Source organism: Sciurus vulgaris, assembly GCF_902686455.1.
Source record: "Sciurus vulgaris genome assembly, chromosome: 17".
NCBI classification, from domain to species: Eukaryota; Metazoa; Chordata; class Mammalia; order Rodentia; family Sciuridae; genus Sciurus; species Sciurus vulgaris.
The window spans coordinates 12,384,451-12,411,855 of NC_136478.1; the positions used below are offsets into that span (position 1 = coordinate 12,384,451).

At 42.1% G+C, this 27,405-nt stretch overlaps 1 protein-coding gene across 1 annotated transcript; it reads right to left on the minus strand.

The window, feature by feature from the left end:
- Positions 1-8: 8 nt before the first annotated feature.
- Positions 9-27,307, minus strand: COG4 (component of oligomeric golgi complex 4). Its single transcript, XM_079117358.1, has 19 exons — positions 27,129-27,307; positions 24,915-24,997; positions 24,121-24,235; positions 22,926-23,100; positions 22,093-22,286; positions 20,686-20,791; positions 19,750-19,907; positions 18,947-19,005; positions 16,668-16,801; positions 13,728-13,846; positions 12,526-12,692; positions 11,424-11,589; positions 6,428-6,490; positions 2,725-2,841; positions 2,092-2,184; positions 1,464-1,547; positions 1,154-1,255; positions 764-892; positions 9-554 (listed from the first exon to the last, which is right to left on the minus strand). The coding sequence occupies exons 1-19, from the start codon at positions 27,285-27,287 to the stop codon at positions 420-422; spliced, it is 2,358 nt and encodes a 785-aa protein (XP_078973484.1). The 5' UTR covers positions 27,288-27,307; the 3' UTR covers positions 9-419.
- Between the last annotated feature and the right edge of the window lie 98 nt (positions 27,308-27,405).

Here is a 27,405-nt window from a genome sequence, read left to right on the forward strand (position 1 = left end):
CTGTGGCATCTTAGTAGTGTCTTTATTCTGATGTTTATTTCTAAACATCACAGCCTCTAGTCAAACCTAATTCCCAAGTCCCCAGATGAACCCAGGTCCTCCAAGGCTGGCAGGGGCAGCATGTTTGCTGCAGTGTTTATGGGTAAGAGAATGACCACCCATGCAGAAGGCTAGCCTAGGCCACATGCTGCCTGTCTTGGCTCTCCCCATCTCTCTTGGTGGGGAAAAGCTGTTCCCAAAGCACCACCCAGCTAGGTCTGAGGGCCAAGAATGGACTAAGTCTAGGCCTTGTTTTCTACTATCCATAGTTGAGCTGTCAAGAGTTCCAGAAACCAGAGGGCCTCATGTAGCTTCTCAGCTATGGTTACTGAGGAACCAGTCCTTGAAGTGTGTTGGGCTGGCTGGGCTCACTCTGGCAGCTATAGGCGCAGCCTTTTGATGTCCTCACTGCGGAAGTCTATGCGCAGAGCCAGCACCTGGCGCACTTCAGCAGGGGTGAGGCGCCATGTCAATGGGCCAGAGTTGGCACCCCAGTAATCCAGGATCTCGGTCACCTGTGGGGAAGAACAAACCACTCAGCAAGGTGAGGGCTATCCTGAGGGCCCTGGGCTCCACCAAGGGCAAAGCAGGGTGCCTAGGAAGGGGAAGGTATCCCACAGGGTTGGGCTGCTAGCAGACATGAAGAAGTGGCAGGGATCCAAAATTTTGTTTTTGCCTCTTTCCAGTCATCTTTTCTTGGCTAGGCTGAGAAAGCTCCACATACCCGCTCCAGATTGAGGATTGTGGCCATCTGGGAGAGCCGGGCAAACTTGTCCCTGATGGTCCAGGTTGTCACCGTGGTAAGGTAGGCAATGAGTGACCTCAGTTCTTTGTCAAATTGCAGACCACCCAGCTACAGAACACAAGCCAACATTGGTTAAGGCCTAGCCCTGTGGACAAGCAGTGCTAGTCTCCAGTCGCCCTCAACTGAGAAGCAAGGCTAGCTGGGCTTCAGGAAGTGCTGTATGGCTCTTTTGCTCTAGGGCATCAGAAGCCAGGGCAGGACTGGGCCTAGAAATGCAGGGCCTGTGGCAGAGAGGATTCAAGTTTTAGGGTGGCATGACTTATTTTCTTCAGAGGATGGAGGTGTGAATTTGTGCTCCCTTGACCTTACCCGGTTAAAGGTGGATTTCAGCACCACTTTCTCCAACTCGACGGCAACAAGGCTGGTCATGAGGCTGGTCAGGCTGTCATAGATGACTGGGGACAGGCTGGCCTGCACAGAGGCGTGGTATCAGTGAAGTCCTACCTAGCCCCTCTGCCCCTCACTGGAGTCTTCAGCAGCAGGGGATCGTTACATAAGACCATGGGTGAGTGTTTCCAAGGCTGGGGCTCTGAAGGGCTTTCAGAGTTGGCAGTAGGTGTGATAAGCCATAAACAGTTGATATGGGCAGAGATGAGTAGTTCCCTAAGCCCCCACTCACCTTGAACTCTGCCATCTGTTGTTCCAGGTTAAGGATGAACTGTTGTACCCAAGGGTCATTGGCCTCATAGTCATTGAATTCTTCCTGTTGTCACAAAGCAAGGGGGGGTCAACATGGACCTCTAAGAAGTACCATTTATTCTCACCCCTTCTTTACTCCTCAATGAAAACAATGTAAGAGGTCCTTCCTCTCTCTAGCTTCTGACTCCTCCAGTTCAGAACCAGCTTGTCTGCCAGGCTGGCAGAACTGCTGCATCACACCTCTAGCCAGTGAAGAGCCTTGGGCTGTGGAGCAGTGACAGACTGCGGCAAGGCTCCTGGCCGTCTGTTCCCTCCTGCAGCTCATGTTTTACAGGAGTGACATCACTAGGTTAGGGGGAAAAAACCTAAGTCTATAAGAGGTGGGGCAAAAAGAGCCTGAATAAAAAGAAATGTCAGGTCCAGGCAAACTCCCTTCACATTGTCTCTGATGCAGCAACAAACTGTTTCTCAGGAGGAACCTAGTCTTTGAGAGGGAGGCATCTGGGCAGCACACTTAAGGTCTAGTGTGCTCAGATGGCTCCACAGCCCTCCCACTGGAGTGGGGGAGGGGTAAGCCTGGGCTTGTGGACCGCAGTGGTCAGACTGACCTCCTCGATGTTGTGGGAGACAGACAGAAAGGTGTTGATCCAAGGCTGCACCTGTGGTTTGACTGCTGTGCTGTTGAGTTCCGTCAGCCCTTCCTACACAATGACAGGACAGAGACACATCAGTCACACATGCCCTACCTCTTCTAGTTCTCTTCCAACCCTCCCTCAAGAGGGCACTCTTATACCTCTGAGACCCTGTGGGAAGCAGAGTGATCATGCTTATAAAAGGATCCAAGAACAAAGTGTCCTTTTCCAGATCTGTGCAGGTTCAGGATGAGATCCTGAGGTTGTTCTAGTAAAGTCTCAAAAGGAGATTTCATGGTGCCTGGTGCTTGGCAGCACCTGTGACTAAGGGCAAACAGCAAGGCAGAGTAACCTTGTGGTAACTCTGAGCATCTTTCTGAAGTACCAACTGGAGACTCTAGAGCTGGCTTGTCAATGTAACAACTGCATTGCTGAAAAATCAGTGGGGCTTTTAGTCTCAGAGATTCACATAACTTCAGTGGCTTGCATGCTATTCCCTCACTGTTCTTCCCATTTCCTTGCACACGAGTTCACAGTAAGCCAGTTAAGAGTCTTCTCAGAGTAGTGCTCAAGGTCAGGATTCACGCAACAGCTCAACCTGGGACTTACCTGCAGAAGGTCTCGGAATTTGTTGGACACAGCAGCCAAGTCAGAAAGGCAGCTGTCAAACTTGGCCTGGGCCTGCTCACCTCCAATGCCCTGGCTGAACAGCTTGGTGCAGTCACTCTAGGGGAGATCACAGCTTTAGACTACTAAGCATGCCCATGCCATGGGAGTGGGAATGTGAGGAGGGCAGAGGAGGGCAATATGTAACCAGCCATCTCTCCTCCTCCAGCCTTTTTATTTTGGGGGCAGGGTACTGGGGATTTAACTCAGGGGTGCTTTACCACTGAGCCATATCCCCAGCCCTTTTAAAAATTCTGAGATGGGGTCTTGCTAACTTGCTTAGGGTCTCATAAGTTGCTGAGATTGGTCTTGAACTCGTGATCCTCCTGCTTCAGCCTCCCGAGTTGCTGGGTTACAGTTATGTGCCACTGCACCTGGCTCCTCCAGCCTTCTCTATGAGCAGCTTTGACCTGTCCTAGGCAAGAGCCCTCACAGCCTTCAAAAAACCTGAGTTCCATTGTGGTGGCTCTCCACTTGGCTCCTAATTCCTACTGCAATATGGGGGTAGGGGGCGTATCAGTGTCAGGGGAGGTGAAGAAGAAACATGCCAGACATTTTTTATACCTTCAGAGCCAGATAATTTCAAGGTTCAAGTCCTGGATCAGCCATGTGTTGGTGAGTGACCTTGGACAAATGATTTAAAGTTTCTGAGCTTCAATTTTCCTGTCTAAAACAGGAACACTGATTCCTGTTCCCCTGGTGGTTGTGAATTGTATGAGATGAAGAACAAAGTGCTTAGCCCAGTGCCTGGTGCACAGTAAGCATGAAGGAGACACTCACTGTTGTTATTTTGTGGTATTGGGAATTGAAACTGTGGGATCCTTTACCCCTAAGCAACATTTACAGCCCTTTTTTTCTTTTGACACAGGTTTTTGTTGTTGTTAAATTTTTTTTTTTAGTTGTAGATGACTCAATACCTTTATTTTATTCATTTATTTTTATGTGGTGCTGAGAGTTGAACCCAGTGCCTTGAGTGTGATAGGCACTCAAGCTACAACCCCAGCAAGGGTCTTGCTAAGTTGTTAATGCTGGCCTCAAACTTGAGATCCTCCTATTTCAGCCTCCTGAATTACTCAGATCATAAGCATGTGTCACCATGCCTGGCTGACACTATTATTGCTATAGTTTTACCTCTTCAGCATTTAGGTCTGACTTTCAAAAGGAAATTATGGTCATAGCTAAGATTTAACTAAGGCATAGAGAATTTAATAACTTACCAAGGCCATAGTAGGTTTTGGAGCTGGGATTGTAGCTCAGGAATTGTGGCTTCAGGGTGTCTGTTCCTAATCACTGCACTACAGCCCAGGTGTAGAGAACTCCACAGGGGTCCTACTTAAAGCTCATGGTGTTTTGGGTTTCTAGGAGCTGCACACACTTCTTGCAGTAGTCCTTAGAAAGTCTGTGCTGTTTTGGCTATAGCAGAAGCAGTGTGGAAAGCTGCAAAGGGACTGGTCTATCAAGCAGCAGACCCAGTTCCCACAGCAGCTCCCACACTCAGCCTGTAACTAGCCTGTTCACCTCATCTGGAAATGGACATCAGCCCACTGGACCTGCCTCTCTCAAAGGGCTGCTGATGGGGCTGAGAAATTTATGGGAAATCCCCCCTGGTTTTTGCTATCCTCCTTTTCTTTCATTTGGTTAATTCTACCTCTCAGTTATGAATGTCTAGCATTTCCTAAGATTTAACTTCAAAATCCAACAGACTGATAAGGATGAAGCCAGGCAGGATGCGGAGGCACATGTCTGTAATACTACTGGCTGGGGAGGCTGAGGCAGGGTAATCGCAAGTTGAAGGCCAGCCTCAGCAACTTAGCAAGACCTTGTCTTAAAATAAAAAACAAAAAGGGCTGGGGATGTAGCTCAGTGATAAAGTGCCCCTGGGTTAAAACTCAATTACCAAAAACAAACAAACAAACAAAAAAACCAAACAAGATGACTCTAATAATATAATCTAAAGTGCTATGACTTAAAAACAATGCTGAAAGCCTCCTTGTTAAACACATATGACATAACAGACACAATGTTATTGGTACATTGTGAGCATCACCTTATTTTATTCCATTTGAGATCCTTCTTGGGGTGAATTCCTAACTTAGTCCATATCTCCATGTTCTGAGTCAGGAACTCTGTTAGCTAGTAGGCCTGTGTGGTGGTTCCAGCCTCTTCCTCAGTCTGCACAACCCCCACTTCACAACAGCTTGTGCAAGCAGCCCTTTGCCTCTGCTGCAAAGCCTCTACCTCTGTAGTAGTGCCCACTGCAGGAAGGACCCAGCCTCCTTCCTTTCCCAGAGGCTGAGTCTAGGAGTGGGGAAGAATTGGGCACCTCATTTCCTAATATTTAACAAAGTGATTGATGCATGCTGTTATTCTTGTTTTGTTTTTTTTGTACTAGGGATTGAACCATATCCCCAGTCCTTTTTATTTATTTATTTTTTTTGCGGTACTGGGGATCAAACTCAGGGCCTTGTGCTTGCGAGGCAAGCACTCTACCAGCTGAGCTATCTCCCCAGCCCTCCTTTTTTATTTTTTGAGACAGGGTCTCTTTCTCTCTCTCTCTCTCTCTTTTTTGGATACTGGGGATTGAACTCAGGGGCACTTGACCACTAAGCCACATCCCTAGCACTATTTTGTATTTTATTTTAGTGGTTTGGCACTTCCTAAGTTGCTGAGGCTGGCTTTGAACTCTCGATGCTCCTGCCTTAGCCTCTGGGGCCGCTGGGATAATAGGCATGTGCCACTGTGCTGGCTGAGACCGGGTCTTTCTTAAATTGCTTAGAGCCTCACTTAGTTGCTGAGGTTGCACAATTTCAATTCTCCTTCCTCAGCCTCTCAAGGGACTGGGATTACAGACATGCACTATCATGCCAACCATGCTGTTATTTTTAACTATTATTATAATTAATAAGTACCACTGAATGCCTTGTCTGTATCAGGTGTCTTATATTACTGTATTCATTTTACTATAACTTCCTGTGGGGAAGAAGTTATGATTCCTGCCTTAAAAGTGAGGAGACTGAGGCTTAGGAAGGTTACCGAACTTGCCTAAGGCCACACAACTGGTTAGCGGTCAAGTGGAGATTTGAATTCCACAGTATACGACTTCAAAGTCCATGAAATTTCTCCTCTACTTTGCTGGCTTCCTCTAAAATAACAGCAGCTAAAAAAGTTAGCAAATAAAAACGTAGCTACTAGCTTGGAACAGGGTTTGGGATTTCTTATCTAATGTCATATCCACAGAAAGCTTTGTCATTAAAATAGTGCACTTTTTTGTGAAGTATTTTCACCCTGTTTTTCATTAGGCCACCCAACAAACTCGAAAGTACAGCAGGGTAGAGATTTGTACCTCATTTCATAGATGAGAAAACTAAGGTTCAGAGAACTGAGGCTCAGAGTTAAGGGACTTGGCTAGGGTCATATGCCAAATATGAGCTGGAAGATCTAATGTGAATTCTGGTCTTCCAACTCATGGACTGGCGCTTTCCCCATGGTCCACAAATGCCTTGTTATCATGACAATCACTAATGAATCTCCCTAAGTATGGTTCTATTTGAGAGAATGCTCCAGTCCCCGCCAGGATGAGTACAGGGCTCTTTCTCAAAATGGCAAGCTACCGCTGCTAAAAGCTGACAGGCAATTTCCCTTGTACCTCCAGAGTCTTCTTCAGAGTGGAGATGTTTTCACTGCAGACTTCCACATTGTTCAGAGTCACCTGGGAGATGAAGAAGGAAAAACTTGAGGTCCTGTTCATTGGGCTTGCTGCCTACTTCAATGCCAGACTGGCTGACAGTTGCATTCCATGAGGCTCAGAGAGGGCTACTAGAATTGACTCCTGCTAAGAAAAGCCTGCATCACTGTCATCAGGTAGGATGCTTAGGTCTTGAACTGGGTAGTGGTGAGCCAGGCTCACCCTTTTCCATGCCTGATGCAAAGACAGCAAAGCATCAGGACTATAGTGATAGAGAGCCCAGTTTCTAGGTGTTTTTGCTCCATGTTACTTACAGAACAGAAATGGCACACACACAGATCTGGGATAAGTCCTGGCCTCCAAATTAGCAATCCTGGGCTAGGGACATAAGGTCTGACATTCATTAAACAAGGGCTTCCAGAGACCTGTTACCCAGTAGGTATTTTTTCATCTATTATCCCACTAACCCTACTGAATACCCACCTCAAAGTATTATCAGGCCTTGTTTATAGGAGAAGGAAATGAGAATCCTCAGAAGGTAGAATAGTTTACCAAGGTTATCCGACATTTACTGATTAAATATTTATTGAGCACTTGCTATGGGCCATGCACTGTTCCAGACATTTGGGGAGAAAGCAGTTTAGTTCATTAAACAGACAAAATCTACCCCCTCGGGGCAGGGGAATAGCTCAGTGGTAGAGTGTGTGCTTACAATGTGTGAGGGCTGGGTTCAATTCTCAGTACATATGCACGTACACACAGAGCAAAGCTCAACACAGCACACCACCACCCTCTACCATAGAGTTGACATTCCTGAAGGGAAAGCTAAAAATAAACAAATGTATGTATTACATAATGTCAAGTGGTGATAAATACTATGAAGAAAATAAAACAGGTATGGGGACAGAAACTCAAGAGTGATGAGGCTGGTTGGGCACGGTGGTGCATGCCTGTAATCCCAGTGGCTCCAGAGGCTGAGGTCCTAAGCAACTCAGTGAGACCCTGTCTCTAAATAAATACAAAAAAAAAGGGCTGGGGATGTGGCTCAGTGGTTAAGGGCCCCTGGGTTTATTCCTACTAAAAAAAAAAAAAAAAAAAAGTGACAAGGCCACATGTTTGGAACTAGGATTAAAATTAGAATTCAGGGGTCCCCACTCTGGGCTGAGAGCTCCTTCTTTCACTACTTGTCTGCCCTAGTGACTAGGAACAGTATGTGACAAAAGTGATAATCAAGGCACCAACTGCTATAGTTACCTAGACTAAAGCAAAACTGCTTTGGTCTGCAGAATTCAAGGAAGGCTCTGTGGCAGAGTTGGTAGCTGAGTTGAACTTGCAAGGCTGAAACGGTTCTGAGAGGAGATAAGGGTGAGTACACTTCTATACCCCATCAGCCTCTCTCCAGCTCACTGTTCTATGTGATGTGTGTGTGTACTGCTAGGCCTCCTACATGCTAGACAAGCTCTATATCACTGTGCTACATTCTCCAGCCCACTGATATTTTTTCAGAGTACATAGTTTTCTGATATTATCTAATATGTTTCTTATCTGCCTTTTCCATTAGAATGAGGTTCATGAGGGCAGGATCTAGCCTGTTTTTACCACCACTATATCTCTAGTACAGTACTATTTGACTTCTTGATAATGGAAAGATTCTAAATCTGCACTGTCTAGTATACCATCCCCTTGCTGTATGTGGTTACTGAGCACTTGAAATGTGGTTTGCATGAGTCAGGGACTAGACTTTTAAATGTAACTTTATTTTTTTTTTTAATTTTTTTATTTTTTTGGTGGTGCTGGGGATTAAACCCAGGGCCTTGACAGGCAAGCACTCTACCAGCTGAGCTATATACCCAGCCCTAAATGTAACTTTAAATTTTTAAAGACTTTTATTTATTTACTTATTTTTGCAATACTGAGGATTGAACCCAGGGGTGCTCTACCACTGAGGTATATCCCTAGACCTTTTTATCTTTTGAGACAGAGTGTTACTAAGTTGCTCAGAATCACGGGCATCTGCCACTATACTCAGATTAAATGTAAATTTGTTTATTTATTTTTAGTTTTAAATGTAAACTTAAATAGCCACTTGGGCAGCTCAGCTCTAGAACCCAGGACAGTGCCTGACATATAGGAGTTTATCAATCAGTTTATGTTGAATGAGTAAATGAAAGAATGCACTCTGGAAAAGGGATAATATAAAAAAATGCAGAGGGACAGAAAAACCCTGAAATATTTTGGGGACTAACAGTCAGTTCACAGATAAATAGGGAGTGACAAAGACACAGATCTATCTGCATAGGTAAATGAGGTCTGACTAGGACTTTAAGTGCTGTGCTGAATAGCTGGTCCTTTGTTCTGTGGTCAGTGAGATGGCACTGAGGACTCTTCAGAGAAAGGTGAATGCAGCTGAGTGTAATCCCAGCGACTTGGGAGGCTGAGGTAGGAGGATCACAAGTTTTAAGGCCAGCCTAGGGAACTTATCAGGACCCTGTCTCAAAAATAAAGCAAAAAGGTGGGCTGGGGAGATAGCTCAGTTGGTAGAGTGCTTGCCTTGCAAGCACAAGACCCTGGGTTCAATCCCCAGCACACAAACAAAATAAAACAAAAAAACAAAAAGGCTAGGAATGTAGCTCAGAGGTACTTGCCTAGTATGTGTAAGACCCTGGATTCAATCTCCAGTACTATAAGAAAAGAGAAAGGAAGGATGGAAGGAAGGAGAGACAGAAAGCTAAATGCCACATAAGCACGGCTGTGGTCTGCAAATACTAGTATAGAGACTGTGAGTAGGAGTAATTTGAGAGGTCTCAATTTCTCTAGACTAGTCTGCTGGTGGCATGGCCAAGATGGCACAGTAGGGAGGAGCCATGAGTCAGAAATTTAGGGATTTCAAGGTAAAAGGAGAATCCCAGAACTCCAGCCACTGAGATTGGGAAGTCCTTCTTCAGACTGCTTCCCTTGTTGTTGGCTTCTTGCAGTTAATACTAAAGAATCACACTGTTGACAGTGCTGCTTAGGTCACTCTGGGCATGAAGGGATAAAGCTAAAGATGCCACAGTGCAAACCTGCTTACATCATAAGTTTCCAGAGAAATAACTGCACTGTCATGACAGCTGAAGGATGAAGGCCACAACATAAATGTTTCCAAGGCATTTAAGGACACTAAAATAACTGTCATAAGGGGAAAATGGATCTGAATTCAGATGGTATTGATTTCAAAGTTTCCCTTGTACTGACAATCCTTGTAAGCATGGATTCACTGGGCTTATCCTGCTCATGAAAAATGATATGTCAGTACAGTTGGGGAATTCATTCTGAGAGCCCAAATGAATCAAAGTGACATAAAAGGTAGGCTCTGTGGTGGTAGTGATGACATTTTTAAGTGTCTGGCATAAGGAAATTTGTCATCAAGCATTAAGTACCACCTTTCTTTTTGGCCTTATCTTCTGGATCCTCCAACCATGAAGCTTTCTGAATGGGGAGTGCTCACAGAGCAAGGAATGAGTGAAGGCTTACTGGACAGCCTTGAGGATGTGTGTAGTCAAGTGGTGGAAAACAGGACTGGAAAGTCAGAATGGGTTAGAGAATGGGTTGGACTTGGGAAGACTTAAATAGATGAACCAAGTAAAGACATCTAACTTTCATGTGGTAGGCAGCAAAAAGCCAATGAAAGCTTCTGCACACAGAAATGAATAAAGTTCTGTGAAAAAAGACAAAAAGAGAAAAATAGAAAAAAACAAGAAATTTAAATCAGTTCATGATGCTGGTTGCTCAAAAATTTGGCAAAGTTCTCCAAATGTACCACATTTCACAGGTAAAAATTTCTTGGAGCTAATCCTCTTTTTCTGGCAACATCCCAGATGAACAGAACTCATGCCCAGGGAAAATACTTTCAATGACAAGAGTGAGTGGGGCTGCTTAACCAGTCTTCACACTGGATGTGTCTGACAGACTGGTTAATGTGATTCCCCAGCACAGGGGCAAGGTAGATTTTAGTGTTAGGAGACTTCTGTCACTAAAAGCAACAGCTCTGAACTCTTTTGGGATCACAGACCCCTTTAATAATCTGATACAGACTAAGGACTTCACTTCTAGGAAAAGGTATGTACACAATTTTAAATCTCTCCCCATCTATGGACTGTTGATGGAGAGCTTTGCTGTTGGATATTTCCTTCAGTCTCTGAGCCTCAGAAGCCAACTCAGAAGCTAGCCAATGTGAAGGATGAAATACAATGGACTCATGACAGTGCTCTTCCCACTCAGGCCAAGCGGAATGTGTCAGAGAGGTCTGATAATGAGCTTCAGACTCCTGTGTTCCTGGTGACTCATCATGAACTCGCTATTACCCTGTATAAATCCTTTCATCTTCCATGCTTCTCCTTTTTCAGCTGTCACAAAACTGGTAACACTCACTGCTTCAACTGTATCTGTCATTCATATTAAGCAGCTAAGGGCTATAACAGGGTCACCTTTCCAGAGGAATGTGCTAGAAAAGCAGTCTTGGTAGGCCTAAAGCATTAGCACCTACTCCTTCTGTGGACCTCTCCTCAGAGAGGCAGTCTGGAGGCCTGACAGATGTTAGTTGATTTTGTGGCAGATGCACACCGAACTGGACACCCAGTGGGACCCCTGAAGAGCTAGGCAGAGGTCTTGGAAAGCTGAGGAGCCCAGTCTTCCAGCATGGAAAAGTGCATATCTAGGCTGGGGGTGTGGCTCAGTGGTAGGGTGCTTGCCCAGCATGTGTGAGGCCTTGGGTTCAATCCCCAGCACTGACTACTGCTCCAAAAGAGGCGTGTCAGGCTGCTCAGAGTAGGTCCCCGGATAAGAACCTCTTAGAGGAGATTTTCTGTATAGATACTAAAGGCAAAGTCTTCACTTTGAGGCTTTTTATACTGTGGCTTAGAGGTAACAGTTCAACCTATCAAGAAAAACTGACCCAGCTGATCTCTGGGTTACCTACCAGAAAGGACAGCTTGGCTTCATCAGTGCTCTCGATGCCTTTTGTGTCAAATTTGCCCTGTTGGAGGCTGCTGTGCATGATGTTCACGGCACTTGTCACCCCACGCTGGATGTCCTGTAAGGTGGTGGCTGGGAAGCCCATCCGCAGCTTGTTACACAAAACATCCCTGGGGGGTAGAATGGCATATGGGGAGTAACAGTGCTCAACCTGGCCTCCAGGACAGTAGAATCAAAGTGTCCACAACCCTAACCCAGCAGCACCATTTACTCTTCTGGGAAGATAACCAATCTTGTAGAACACTATAGGAGACCTTAGGAGCCAGGGTATGACAGTGACCCATACTCCCTCAAGGATACAAAAATATACAGAGGAGATTGGACATTTTTTTCCCAATGATGAGACATCAATTTATTCAGTAGCAGAGTTGGAGGAAGGGGAAGGAAGGATCCAGCTTCTGGTCAGTAGATGCACTGTCAATTCTACAATGCTATTGATGATGTCACTGTAGTTGTCCCTTTAGCCAATTTACTTCTAAAGAGGCTTTCAGTTATCACTACTGAGCTCCAACAAAGAGGAGATAGTATAGTTTATTGAAAGGCAGTACCATGTAGGTGTTGAGAGGAAAGGTTCTGAATCAGTTTTGGACTCTATTCTGTCACTTATGGGGTGGGTAATCTTTGACATACAGGTATAATCTTGTTAAGCCCCAGTTTCCCACATCTACAAAATATAGCTAACAGTTCTTACCTCATAGGGTTGTTACAGAACTAAAAAAGAGTAAGGAATTAGTAGTGCCTGGCTTGCATAAATAGTAACTATGATCATTATTATAACTATTGTCTTCATCTGATTCACCTCTTTTCCTTCTTGGGTTTCAGGCCAATGATCCCTTCATCCCAGTGGAGGGAATAGAAATTGCACTTAATTGGCAATTAAGTTTGATAGACATCTTCTGGGAGCCAAGGATGTCGTATTAAGGATAGGGGTTTATAGCTTATACAGAACTGAACTAGAAACATAACGAAAATTAAGAAACAAATAGGTTCAGGAATCAACCACTACTAGGACCTTTATGCCTGAGGAGAAAGGGAGTCAACTGTACCTGAAGTCAGCCTCTAGTTCTGTGGTGGCAAGGTTGATCATGGCACAGAGACAGTCGATGCTGGAACTGGATAGAGCCCGCCCAATACACTTCTTAACAATGTAGAAGACATCATCTACCATGCTGGATGTCAACTGACCCTTCTCATAGGTATCAAGAGCCACAGCCTACCCGAAAAGCAAAACACTCAGTGAGTATTCAAGTTCTGCATGTCATGTTCCAGATGGTTGTGGTTGTACAGCCCTGGCTTTGCTCTCTTTTCTATAACTTGTCCATGTTTCTCACAACATGGAATATATATATATATATATATATTTATTTATTTTTTTTTTTTTGGGTACCCGGAATTGAACTAGGGGGACTTAAGCATTGAACCACACCCCCCAACCCTTTTTTGCATTTTTATTTAGAGACAGGGTCTCACTGAGTTGCTTAGTGCCTTGCTAAGTTGCTGAGGCTGGCTTTGAACTCTTGATCCTCCTGTCTCAGCCTCCTCCCAAGCTACTGGGATTACAGGCATGGCCACTGTGCTCAGTAATATGGTGTATTGTCAGAAGCTTGCCAAACTAGCTAGCTTACCTATTGATTACTACATCAGGAAATTTAACATTGAGGGCCTTTGTCTTGGAAACATCCATCACCTAGGATATCAGACATAGGAGGCCCTACTTCCCCAAGGCTCCTCACCCACATACCTCTAGGAAGGTTGGGAACAAGTAGGCTCCCTTGGGAGCTGAGCTGTTCTTTTGTATTCTTTGGGAAAGAAGTTCCAATTGTGTGTATGAAGAGTTATGACAAGAGTATAGTAAGAACCATATAAAGCAGTGCCACTCAGTCCACATGTAATATTCTTAAAGCAGGACCAAGCCTGGCACAGTGGCACATGCCTATAATCCCAGTGGGTCAGGAAGCTGAGGCAGGAGGATTGCAAGTTCAAAGCTAACTTTGGCAACTCAGTGAGGCACTGAGCAATTCAGTGAGACTCCATGTCTAAATAAAATGCAAAAAAGGACTGAGGATATGGCTTAGTAGTTAAGTGCCCTGGCTTCAATCCCTGGTTCCAAAATAATTAAATTAATAATAATAATAATAATAATAATAATAAATAAAAAGCAGGACCAAGAAACATGATAGGACTCAGCTACTTCCTTTAGCTTAGCTTCTTGGGATAAACAGCCCCATAGATTTGTCCTTTGTCCTACCTTATTGACAGTCTCTCTCATGAAGTACTCCTCCATGGTAATATACAAGCCAATTAGCTCCTGCATGGTACAGCTCAGTAGGCAGTTATTGAGGAGTTTGTCCAGGCACTTCTGGTGCTCTAGGGGATAGCAAAGACATGAATACTCATTTTCTTTCCCCAAGGGAACAGGAGCAACTTTTTTCATTTTTTTAAGGTTCCTTTTAAATTTTTGTTCCAAATAGGTACATGGTTTTACATAGTTATAATCAGTACAAATGCAATTTTTATTTTGCTTTAAAAATTATATTTTCCAAGTTTCTATATGCCTTTATTTTTTCTTCACTTTAGCTTACTTTTTTTGGTACTGGGGATTGAATCCAAGGGAGTTTTATCACTGAGCTATATCCCTAACCGTTTTTATTTTGAGATGGAGCCTTGCTAAGTTGCCCAGGTTGGCCTTAAACTTGCCAAGGCTAGTTCAAATTTGTGATCTTCCTGTTTCAGCCTCCTGAGTCACTGGGATTACAGGAGTATGCCACTATGCCTGGCTTAATTTATCATTTTTTCCCCTCCTGTGGTACTGTGAATTGTACCCAGGGCTTCACACATGCTAGGCAAGCACTCTACCACTGAGACTATATCCCCAGCACTGAGGCTGAGGCTGGCTTTGAACTTGTGATCTTCCTGCCTCAGCTTCCTGAGCCACTGGGATTATAGGTGTATGCCTCTGCGCATGGCTAGCTTACTTATTCTTAATGGTTATGCAGATAATCCATATTATTTTATCCAATCTTCTATTTTTAGACATCTGGGTTATTGCCAAATGTTTTGCCACTATTAGCGATAATAGGAGATCATAGTAATTGGGAGGCAACAGTGTAGACTTTGGTGTAAACAACTTTTTACTCCATTTTTATTATTCCCCTAGGATTAATTACTAGGGGTCAAAAGATATAGGTTTCCAGGGCAAAGACTGAAATATATTGGATATAGACCATTTCATTCAATAAACTGGCACTATTCAATAGGAATTTCTGTGATGATGAAATATTCTATATTTATGTTGTCCAATATCCTAGCCAACAGCAATGGCAGCTACTAAATACTTCAAATGTAGCTAATGGGATCGAGGAGCTAAAGTTTAAAATATAATTTTAATTAACTTTGAATTTCAATGGTTACATGTGGCTGCTGGCTACTATATTGGACAACATAGCTTTAAAAAGTATAAACATTGATGAGCACCAAACTCCTAATGAGAATACATCTGCCTTTAAATGCTGATTCAGTAAATTCCTTGCCACATCTTACTTGTACAATCCAAGTAGAGTGCCAAAGTCACTGGATAGGTCTCAAACCCCCCATTTAGGAACCCTGAAGATACTTGTCCAGCAGGAATCTGAAGATTATTTTTTTAAAGAAGACAACGTCTCAATGGGGTCCCAGGCTGGTTTGAACATCCAGGCTCAAGCCTTAGTGTCCCATGTATCTGGGACTAAAGGCATGCACCACTGCATTGGGAAAATGGTTATCTTTTTTTTTTTTTTTTTTTTTTTTGCAGTGTTGGGGATTGACCCCAGGGCCTTGTGCATGCAAGGCAAACACTCTACCAACTGAGCTATATCCCCAGCCCAAAATGGTCATGTTAAAAACCTGGAGAGTCAGGTGGGCACAGTAGTCTGTGCCTCTAGTCCCAGCTACTCAGGAGGCGGAGGAGGGAGGATCCCTTGAACCCAGGAGTTGGAGACTAGCCCAGGCAACATAGTGAGACTCCATTTCAAAACAGAAACAGCAACAAGTAGTACTGGAGAGTCAATCTGTAAGTGAAGTTAGACTGTGCCCCATGTTTTTTCAATTGTCATTTATCTCTTCAAAAATTGTGAGTAGTGGAGCTGGGCATGGTGGTGCACTATTATAATCCCAGCAACTCAGGAGGCTGAGGCCCTAAGCAACTTAGCAAGACTCTATCTCAAAATAAAATATAAAACAGGGCTGGGGATGTAGCTCAGTGGCAGAGTGCCTCTGGGTTCAATCCCCAGTACCTTTCCTCAAAAAAAAAAAAAATTTGTGAGTGATAGAACTAGAAGGCTGGGGATAAAAACTTCCTCTGCATTATATATTTTTAAAACATTTTACTGAGGTATAATTTACAAATTTATCTACTATATGCATATAATTCAATGATTTTAAATAACTTTATAGATTTCCACAACAAGTTTTGTAATATGTCTTGTTTTTTTCTTTTTTTAATTGTTGGGAATCAAACCCAGAACCTCACACATGCCATGGAAGTGCCCTAACACTAAGCCATATCCCTGGCCGAAGGTTTTTTTTTTTTTTTTTTGGTACTGGCGATTGAACTCAGGGGCACTCAACCACTGAGCCACATCCCCAGCCCTATTTTTGTATTTTATTTAGAGACAGGGTCTTACTGAGTTGCTTAGTGACTCACTTTTGCTGAGGCTGGCTTTGAACTCATGATTCTCCTGCCTCAGCCTCCCCAGCCACTGGGATTACAGGCATGTGCCACGGCACACGATGTGGCCCTAGTTTTTATGACATTTCTACCATTCCCCAAAGTTTCCTGGTCCAGTTACATAAATCTTTTTGTAATATTTAAACTATCTATCATGTGCACATCTCCAAAAATCTAACAATGAAACTAAACCAGAGCTGGCATAAAGCAATACGTAGGGGAAAGACCAGAGGCAAATCATTTAAACTGAGCATCAGTTTTCCTTGCCTATAAAATATTAAGATGGCCCTTAAAGGTCCAGTCTATTTCTAAGCCACGGTGCACTGAAATTTCTTCCTGAGAGTCAATTTAGCTAGAGACCCATAGAAGCTAACAAGTCCTAGTTATTTCCTTAGTAGGAAATCTGTGGCTTAACTATGAGAAAGAAGACAGTGTCAATTATTTAAGCCAGCCTGCCCAAAGATTATGGGGAACATGTTTTACCTTGCTTTATTTCTTCTGAGGCCATGGAGTCCCCCACCTCAAAATCCGAGCTGATCCTCTTCCTGAGGAAGCGTAGGTACAGCTCACTACGGGCATTCATTAAAGTGACCTCAGTCAGGATGGGGTCCAGTTCCCTGAGACACACAAGGCAGAAAGAATAAAGGATACTGGCTTCCCTCAAATAGAAGAGCTTCAGAGCAAAGATGGTCCTCAGATCTCCCTCCCCACTGGGACCATAAGGATCAGCTCTGCCAGATGGTCATCCTGACTCTGCTGGCCTGGCTATAACAGAGACAGCTGTCAACCACGTTTTCCACTAATCTGTTTCACCTGCATCATTCATGCTTAAGAATTCTGCTCTGGATAAATATTGGGTTGGGTTTTCTTTTGTGGTTTGAATAAAAATTATGCCATGTGAAAGAAAATATACTTCTCCAATCTCTAATTTAGCTATGGTAGGATTTTAGGATAAATCATTAAAATGTGTCCCACGCCCATGCATCTAGCCCAATGAATAGCCAAAACTATCCTGAAAAAACAAAATTGGAGGACTCACTTTTCAATTTCAAAACTTTCTAACAAAGCTCCAGCAATCAAGACTATGTGGTACTGGCATAATGACAGACATGTAAATGGAGGAGAACTGAGAGTCCAGATGGTCAATTGATTTTCGATGACACTGCTAAGACAATTCAATAGGGAAAGAATGGTCTTTTGACAAATGTGCAGGGACAACTGACATCCACATGAAAAAGAATGAAGTTGAACCCCTATCTTGTATTACATACAAAAGCTTACTCCCTTTACACACTGAAGGGAACTTTTCAAAACATACATCTGGTCATATCATATGGTGTCCATAGCTCACAGGATATAAGGCACTGAATAGCCTGTCTCTCTCTCGCTTTTTTTTTTTTTGCGGTGCTGGGGATTGAACCCAGGGCCTTGTGCTTGCAAGGTAAGCACTCTACCAACTGAGCTATATCCCCAGCCCTAGCCTGACTCTTAAGGACTTCTTCCTATTCGTTTTATTTGAGGCTCTCCCCAACACTCTGCACTTCAGCTACACTGGTTTTCTAAAGTGCATAGGACCTTTGCACATTTTCCCTACTCTATCTGGGACACACTCCCTTTTTATTCCTATACACTCTCCAGATCTCAGATCTAAGTCCATTTCCTCGGGAATTCTTGCTGAAACTTCCTCAGATTAGGTTGCATCCCTTTATTACATGCTCTCCTATAACCTGTACTCAGTATATAATATTGGTTAACAGCATGAACTCTGTAGCCAAATTGCTTGGACTCTATTTCTGGTTCTTTCACTGTATGACCCTGGGCACAACAATTTGCCTCTCCATGCTTTAGTTTCCTCATTTGTAAAATGTCTGAAGATTAAATAAGTGATTTAAAACTGAGGGTAATTTTGTCCCCCACCCCACCACAGTGTACTAGTAGCATCTAGTGGGTGGAGTCCAAGGATGCTGCTAATCATCCAACAATGCTCAGGACAGAAAGAATAATCCAGCCCAAATGCCAGTAATGCAGAGGTGAAGAAACCTAGCAGGGTTTGATCCTCAGCAAAAAAACAAAAACAAAACAAAACAAAAAAAATAACACCCCCCACCTCCTACCAGATTAAATAGCTTAATATTTGTTAAGTCCTTAGAACAGTTCCTGGCATATAGTAAGCACATATACGTGTTAGCTATTATTACTGTTCACTTGTTAGATTGTAGGTGTCACAAAGAAAAGAATTTTATCTGCTTTGCTCTGCTTCCTGCCATATAAGGACCAGTATCTGGAATATTATGTATAATCAGTAAAAATCTGATTGAATGAACATATTTTCTAATGTAATTTTCTTTTCTTTTCTTTTGGTGTGGGGGCAGTGCTGGGGATTAAACCCAGGGCCTTGTCCATGATAAGAACACACTCTACCACTGAACCACACCCCCCAACCTGGATTTTCTTTTAATAAGCATGTTTTACTTTTATTATAAAAAAAGTAAAAGTTAAAAATTTTAGGGTAATAGTTACCTTTGGGGTAAAAGATGAAGAAAATAATTTTGTAGGCTTCAAAAGTACTGATAATGATCTATTATTCTTTATGACTCACATAAACATTGTATAGATATTTGTATGATAGTTTTCATTACAAAACAAGTAAGACCAATTGATAGAATATTTTAAAAACACAGACCACATTATAGCAGAGTAGTCTGAATTAGATATGACTATTAATTCAAACTCCTTTGGGCTGAGGAAAATCGGATGATTACCTTGGCTCGATTTTTTCTGTCGCAGAATTTCTCATCAAGTTGCTCTGGACAAGCCGGAACTGCAATATACCAAAAAAAAAAAAAAAAAAAAAAAAAAGAAGATAACCTTCCCACCACCCAAATATCTGCCTCTTGGCAGTTATTCCAAACTTCTAGCATGTAAGCATAAAGGTAAGCTTGCCAGGCATACCTTTCCTTTAGGCCAAAGGTAAGCTTCCAGAATAATGGGTCAAAGAGTAACTTTTGGTTTAGCTGCTAACACTCGCCTGTTACTGCATTTACAAGTAATGCCAGTGGCATTTGATTACTGTCTACTCCATTAGTCTGGAGTTCTGGAAATACAATTGTATGAGGCTACTCCTATTTCTATGTGCTACTTTTACTTTCACTGCTCAAAGCAATGTAAAAAATAAAATTCTGAATAAGCAAAGTTATGTTTAGCAATAAAAGAACTAAGGGGAAATTCAAAACAAATTACATAACACTCAATAGGACCTAAGGAAAGAAAATCCTCATAATTTCATCAGAAGGTACTGTTGTAAATTCTGTAATAAAGAAGTGGTCTAATGTTTATGTTGTGTTCTTTTAGGAAGTTCTATTTCCTTCTCACTCTTGTAGTAAGGCCATCATTATCTTGATAATAACCCAAGTTCAAAACGAGGTGGTAATGGACAAAATGCATGCCAGTCTGCATTTATTCTTTTATTCTATGCATCTTTTCTCATTTTTTCTCCTCCAGTTTATTCTACTCCGAATTCCTGGCTAAAACTGCTTCTAAACTATTGATAGCTTCCCCAGCTCACCTGCTGGTGGTAGTCCCTCTGCTTGATGAACTTGTCTACCACCTTCTCTACTTGTCTGTCACATTCCACCTGAAGATACTTGATCAAGGTATAAAGTCTCCCTGGACCATAATAAGTCTCCACTATGGGTTGGTGAGTCTCCACAATGCGGGCAATCCCTAGAAGAAATGAAAGGGTTGGATTCCAAATATTTGTCTCATAAAATAAACTCCTTTCTCCCATCCTGGACTAACCCAGGTCTAACTCAATCCTTGCGGGTTGCTTCACCACACAAAATGAACATAAATAGTTGTAGTTGGTGCTGGGAGTTGTTAAGCAAATTTGTTAAATATGTACAATGACTGGTATACTAACAAGCATTTGAGAATTTATATTGATAAATTAAATATACTTTTTTTTTTTCCTAGTGGTATCTCTGGAAATGAGGATCACTCTCTTTCCAATTATTTATTCTAGGGTTAAATTTACTCACAGAGCTGTGTGTAGTGGCACATGCCTGTAATCCCAGCAACTAGGGAGACTGAGGCAGGAAGATTGCAAGTTTGAGTCCAGCCTCAGCAGCTAAGCAAGGTCTTAAGCAACTTAGTGAAACCCTATCTCAAAATAAAACAGTAAAAGGGCCAGGGACATAGCTCAGTGGAAAGTGCTGCTGGGTTTCATCCCCAGTACCAACCAACCAATTTAAAAAAAAAAAAAAAAGAAAAAAAATTGCTCATAGAATATGGGTCTTGGGGACTGAGAAGGATCAAAATACTGTAGTGACTCTAACTAGTCTTGCTAATGAGATAAATCTAGAAGTTAATTCTTCAATAAATCAATGCACAGTAAACTGTATTAGATTAAAGGTATCAGGCTAGAGGGGAGAGAAGAAAGACTAGCATGCAGGTGTCAGACAAAAATCTCTTTGGCCTCCTTAGGGTAGAGAAAGAGGCTTGCCTTCAAACAGGAGAGTGAGTGTGTCTGCGAAGATGACTGCAGCTCTTCGATCACTCATATCTGACCCTAGAACCAAAAGCAGGTTCTCCTCAGCTTTACTGGCCACCTGAAGAAAGCAGAAAATCCACATATATTTCTGACCAAAGATCAGTCTCAACTAGGTTTGTCTCAGTTTTCCAAAAAAGGCCTCTCATTCACTTTTTTACTCCCATATTTTCCTTGGTGCTTAGAGGCTCAAGGAGCATGGAGAACCTCCCTTGGAGGGCTCTTGGCTGTGTGAGCTCAGGCAGGACAATGAACCTGAGAATGGTGGTAACTTTTTTTTCCATTCATGGGGAAAAATAATAGTCTTTTCTTTGAAAATATGGACTGCCATTAGCCACTGGAGAGAGCCCTCAGTTTCAGTTTCTTCTCTAAGTATAGTTTGTTATTATTAACAGTGCTTTGTTGAGTCAGGACAAGGAATTTGGGTACCTGTGTACTGTGTAAGGATCTTTTAAGGGATTAAAAATAGAAGCCATTTCTAGGGACTTGGTGACAAAGTATACCATAGGGCTGGGGATGAGCGGTCGAGCACTTGCCTAGTACCTGAAAGGACTTCAGCTGGATTCTCAGCACCAAAAACAAAAAACAAAAACAGGGCTGGGGATATAGCTCAGTTGGTAGAGTGCTTGCCTTGTGAGCACAAGGCCCTGGGTTCAATCCCTAGCACCGCAAAAAAAACAAACAAAAACAAAAACAAACACACCAAAAATAAACAACAACAACAACAACAAAAATTCATAGAACAGGGGATTCTCCCTTAGCTAATAGCAGTTCCTATTTGTAAAAAGAAGAAAAGCATTAAAGCTCTGAGAATTGAACTGAACCTTGTTTCCTTCTCAGGATTTAACTTTAAGTAACCTTACCTCTTTGTCTTAGGACATTTAGTCTGGTTATGAAGTCTTGAGAACACTACCCAAGATCCAATTGCTTTTAGTAGAAGCCAGTTTCTGACTAACAGCTTGAAAAGGGTGATGATTCCACTTGGGAGAGAACTTGCATTCCAAAAAAAAAAAAAAAAAAAAATATATATATATATATATGTATATATATCTTATGTGTGTGTGTGTATATATATATATATACACATATATATATATATGATGTTGATAGACATTTATTTTATTCATTTATTTATATGTGATGCTGAGAATAGAACCCACTGCTTCACAGATGCTAGGCAAGTGTTCTACCACTGAGCCACAACCCCAGCCCCAGAACTTGCATTTTAATTTACCTATATTTTCACCTGGTCTGTTGGAAAAAAAAATGTGCATCAGGAGTTGTCTAGACCATGCCTGGTACACAGTAGGCTGTATAGCCAAGAACTGTACCATCATCCTACCAAACCATCACGGTCCATACCTGTTTGCAAAGGTATTCTGAGAACTTGCTTAATCCCTCCTCATGCAAACCCAGCAGTGGGAAAATCTTGAAGAAGCGCTCCACTTGGGGTAAATCCCCTTCCTTGGTGGCCATGGCAAATTTCTCTTCTACAATGGTTTTGAGACGCTGTTCAGCTTCCTGCAGTAATTTCAGATTGGCATCAATCATACTTCCTGCTCAATAGGGAGAAAATGAGAATTAATGTAAAAAACAGTTCTGTGTTTTTTGCACCACTATCCATTTGACAAGTATGTATAAAACACTGTGTGCAAGATACTATACTAGGACTGGGTATGGGGGAACATGCCTGTAATCCCAGCAACTCGGAGGCTGAGACAGGAGGATCACAAGTTGAGACCAGATTTAGTAACTTAGTGAGGTCCCAAGCAACTTAGTGAGACCCTGTCTCAGAATTAAAAATTTTTTAAAAAGTGTGGGGCTGGGGATGTGGTTCAATGGTTAAATGCCCCTGGATTAAATCCCTGTTACCAAAAAACGAAACAGAAACAAAAGACATTACACTAGTGATTAAAAGATGAATTTGCCATGACTCTACTGTCACAGAAATTACAGTAAAAGAGAAGGTTTGTGCACAAATACCTATAATAAAATAAATGCTAAATGTTCTAAGAAAGGTGCCCCAAAATCACATTTCTGGTTGAAGTAATCAAAAAGACTTCTTAGAGAAGGTGACATCCCATCTACAACCAGATAAGGGAAATTTCTAACAACACAACTTTTTTCTAGCTGAGTCTACCTAGTTCAGATTACAGATGCTTGTAACCAAACTAGAAGTCAAGTCAGATACTGACCTTCTTTGCCCTGTCGGCTGAGTTCGATGACTGACTTGTCCAGGCACAAATAACGATGAATGTGGGCTGCAGCCTGCTCATAATCTTCATTCCTCAAGGCAGTCTGAACTCCATCCATACAGAATTTCAGGTCCAAGATGTCATCAGCTCTCTGAATGGCCTGATAGAGACGGTTCTGAAAAAAGACTTTGTGCTTAGAAATAGAAAGTTCTATTTCTTTTTCTTTTCTTTTTTCTTTTTTTTGCAGTACAGGGGATTGAACCTAGGGTGTCACATTTTGGGGAAGCACTTCACCACTGAGCTACAGCCCCAGCCCTTTTTATTTTTTTGTTTTGCGATAGGGTCTCGCTAAGTTTCTTTGGGACTCACTACGTTGCTGAGGCTGGCTTTGAACAAGCAATCCTCGTTTCAGCCTCCTGAGCCACTTACAGGATCATGTGGTTTTTATCCCTTACTCTATTGGGATAATGTATTACATTAGTTGTTTTCAGTTGTTAAATCAACCTAGCATTCCTAGGATAAATTTCATTTGGTGTTGGTATATAATCCTTTTTTTTTGGTGGTGGTACTAGAGATTGGACCCTGGGCCTCCTCACCTATGCTAGGAAAGCACTCTACCACAAGCTATAATTCCAGCTCTGTTTTTTTGAGTTTTGCAAATTGCCCATGCTGGCCTTGAACTTGTGATCCTTGTGCCTCAGCCTCCTAAGTAGGTGGGATTACAGGCATGTACCATCACATTCAGCATAAATCCTTTTTATTTCATTCTTTAATTATTTTTTTGGTACCAAGGATTGAACACAGTGGCACTTAACCATTGAGCAACATCCTCAGCCCTTCTTAGTTTTTATTTTGGACAGGGTCTCACTAAGTTGCTTAGGGCCTTGATAAGTTGCTGAATCTGGCTTTGATCTTGTGATCCTCCTGCCTCAGCCTCCCCAGCTGCTGGGATTACAGGCATGCACCACCATGCCCAACATAAAGTCCTTTTCATACATTGCATGATTTTCTCTGTTTTGTGTTGAGCACTTTTATATCTACACTCAAAAGAGGTAGTGGTTTTGTAGTTTTCATGTTGTTTCTTCGGTTCTGATATTTCATATTAGATTTCTATTGTACGGTGTTGCTCTAATCTATAATGCAGCTTCTTTCCTGCCCCTAATTAACTGAAACATCCAAAACTCAAAGGGATTACCTTGGCCAGATCAAGCTGACGGACTTTGCTGGACACATTCTCAGCTAGGTTGCAAGTAAAAGTGATCATTCCAGCCAACTGCTTTGCATCTCCCTCAATCAACTGCAGGTTGGGACTAGAAAAACACAATTGTCAGCACACATACATTCAAAGGGTAGAAAGCAGGAGTAAGAGATGGAAACATTTTTTTGCAAATGGAGACTGTGTCTTCTACTTCTTTTGTACCTCCCATAACTCTTACCTCTGCTTATACACAGCTCTTTCTCAAAGAGCATTTTACTATGAACTCTATACTTATTACAAAATTAATTTCTAAAACTACTAGATTTGCCCCTAAACGGATTAACAGCAACTAGAGAACAGATTCTGCCAACTGCTAAGTAGCCTAAAATGTACTAACCAACAATCTGAGAGAATGCTGATATCAAAGAAAAAAAATGTTTGACTAGTAAATATACAATACATATAAAACCAGTGGTTCTCGAATTTGAGCTACATATCAGAATCACTGGAAGGCTTGTTAAAATACAAATTCCTGGCACTGTTCTCAGATTCAGTAAGTTTGGGGTAGGGACCTAGAATCTGCATTTCTAACAATTTTCCATGTGTTCCAAGGACTCTTTGATAACCAATGAACTATGCATATATATCCTTTGGTGTTCACTTTACCTTGAGGTAGTTCTCTCCATTTCAAATGCAACTGGCAGTATATAAAAGAAAGTTAAGAAAAATAATAACTTATGCAACGAACCCTGCTGGAATTTATAATAGCTCTTGCCACAATGCAGACTTACCCCATCCGGTGGAGAGTGACCATCTTACTTTCAATGGTGTTTTGCTGTTCCAAAAGAGCATCTAGCTCTCTCTCTACCACTTTCTGAAACAAAGAGAAACACTATCATCAGGATGGTCAGAAGGAACCTTAGGAGTTACTTAATCCAACCATTTAGCTGAGAGGCAAATCCCATTTCAAATTTTTTCTTTCCTTTCACTATGCTCTTCTCGGACTTAAACAACACTTGGCTTTTATACTTACCAGATTGCATAATGATTCTTATCCTATGCATATCTTATTCCATCTAGCAAATGAGCACTACAATGGGAGGAAATTAACTTTTATTCAATATCATTAGCATAGTGACTCACATGGTTAAACAAAATTTCCAAAATCATACACATAAGAATCTTTTCTTGGTACACAGCCAGAAAAGATAAACATAAGTTTATCTCAAACAAGATAACTCAATTTATGTAAACTTATACTTTCAGTTTCTTGACTTATAAAATAGGGATAGCAATACATTCTCCATCAGACTGTTGGGCAAATCAAATGGGATAACATGCAAAGTGTTTAACATAACGAGTAGCATACAGTTTAACATGAGCCTTTTATTAAAATAACCCAGTAAAATTCAAAGGGACACTTCCTGAAACAATCATCAAATACAGAACTAATATTGTTATGTCTCTCAGATCTTAATTTTTTCTCAAATGTAAAGTATTGGTTAACTCAATGCAAGCTTTGGGATGTTAGTCAAGAGCACTGATTTTTTTTTTTTTTAAGAGCACTGAATTTTAAAATACATCTTGTTGAAAAAAGCATTAGACACTGCTAGAGTTGGTGTAAGTAAATATTTGAAAATATTCAAAGATATCAAGGACTTCTCTCCCCAAGGGTGAAACTAACTTTTTAAAAAAATATTTTTTTAGTTGTAGATGGAGAAAATACCTTTATTTATTTTTATGTGGTGCTGAGGATCAAAACCAGTGTCCCACAGGTGCCAGGCAAGCACTCTCTCACTGAGCTACAACCTCAACCCTGAAACTGACTTTTGTGCTCAACCTTACTTACAAGTTTGGTTTGGGAAAAACACCTGCTAGACTTTTAGATCAGAGTTTAGATTTCTTTCTTCTGTAAAAAAACCAAATGAGGGGCTGGGGTTATGGCTCAGTGGTAGAGTACTTGCCTAGCATGTGTGAGGCACTGGGTTTGATCCTCAGCACTACATATAAATAAATGAATAAAATAAAGGTCTATCGACATCTAAAAAAATAAAAAGAAACTAAACAACATTGGGAAGTGAATTGACAGCCTCAGGTTGTCACAGAAACGAAAGAGACTGGCAGGAGAACATTATCAACTAAAAAGAATCTCAATTCAGTCCACACCCTCATTTGATAGAACATCAGAGGTACAAGAGATGAAATGACTTGTCCAAAGTCTAGACTGTTGCGACTAAGTCTTAAAAGTTTATAGGCATATGCTCACTAGCCTGAGACGGTGACACATGTCTATAATCCCAGCTATTTGGGAGGCTAAGGCAGAAGCATGTGATATTATTATTATTATTATTATTATTATTTTCTGTGCTCAGGGATTGAACCCAGGGCCTAGACATGCTGAGCTACAGCCCCAGCCCGGGAGCATGTGAATTTGAAGTCAGCCTTGGGCAACTGTAATACCCAACCTACCCAGAGAAAAAGAGAAAGAAAGAAAAAAAAAGATTTCAAACTCCACTAAGCTGTATATTTAACTGAAACGCTAAAATTACACCTCTAAATCATTCTGTACAAAAGGAAATTTAAGACTCGACAATTTGCAATGACTTATCGCTAAATGAGATAACAGGAGGTGTTTCATAATTTTTCAGTTGCTAGCTAATGCAATTCTTATTATGAGAACCAAAAACGGTTTGGCATATACTCTCAGTCTAACTTTACTCGGGTAGAAAAACACTATAGGCTCTGGGCCAGGGAAAACAAGGAAGCGGGGACGGGACGGGATCACCCAGATATCGGGGGAAAAAACAAGTTTGAGGGCCTCCGAACGAAGAAATAGAGTCGACAGTTTCCCTAACTGCCCAATTACACTAACACTTCTCGGGTAGGTGCTTTTTTGTTTCCCCCAGCAAGGGAAGAGCTTCCCACAGCCCGGTTTTTCGCAAACCGATTGTTCCTATGCCCACTACCCTTGGACTCTCCCGGAAAGAGGAAGCTCAGTCCCCCACCTCCTCGCCGCAGAGCCGTTCGTACACAGCCTCCAGCTCCTGCAATTCTGTCAGGGAGCGAATGAGCTCGGTGGAGATTTCGGAGCAGTGACTTCCTCCCACCCCCTCAGACGGCGGTAGATCCCCTGACAACTTCTGAGGGGAAAGGAGGTCTGCCATCTTGGTCCCCGTTTGGTGCTTCCGGGTCCTTGAGGTCCCGTCCTCGTTGGCGCGCCGAGCCTTTGGGGCTGCCTACAGAAGTGCCCGACTAAGTCACGATTTTTTTTTTAGACTACTT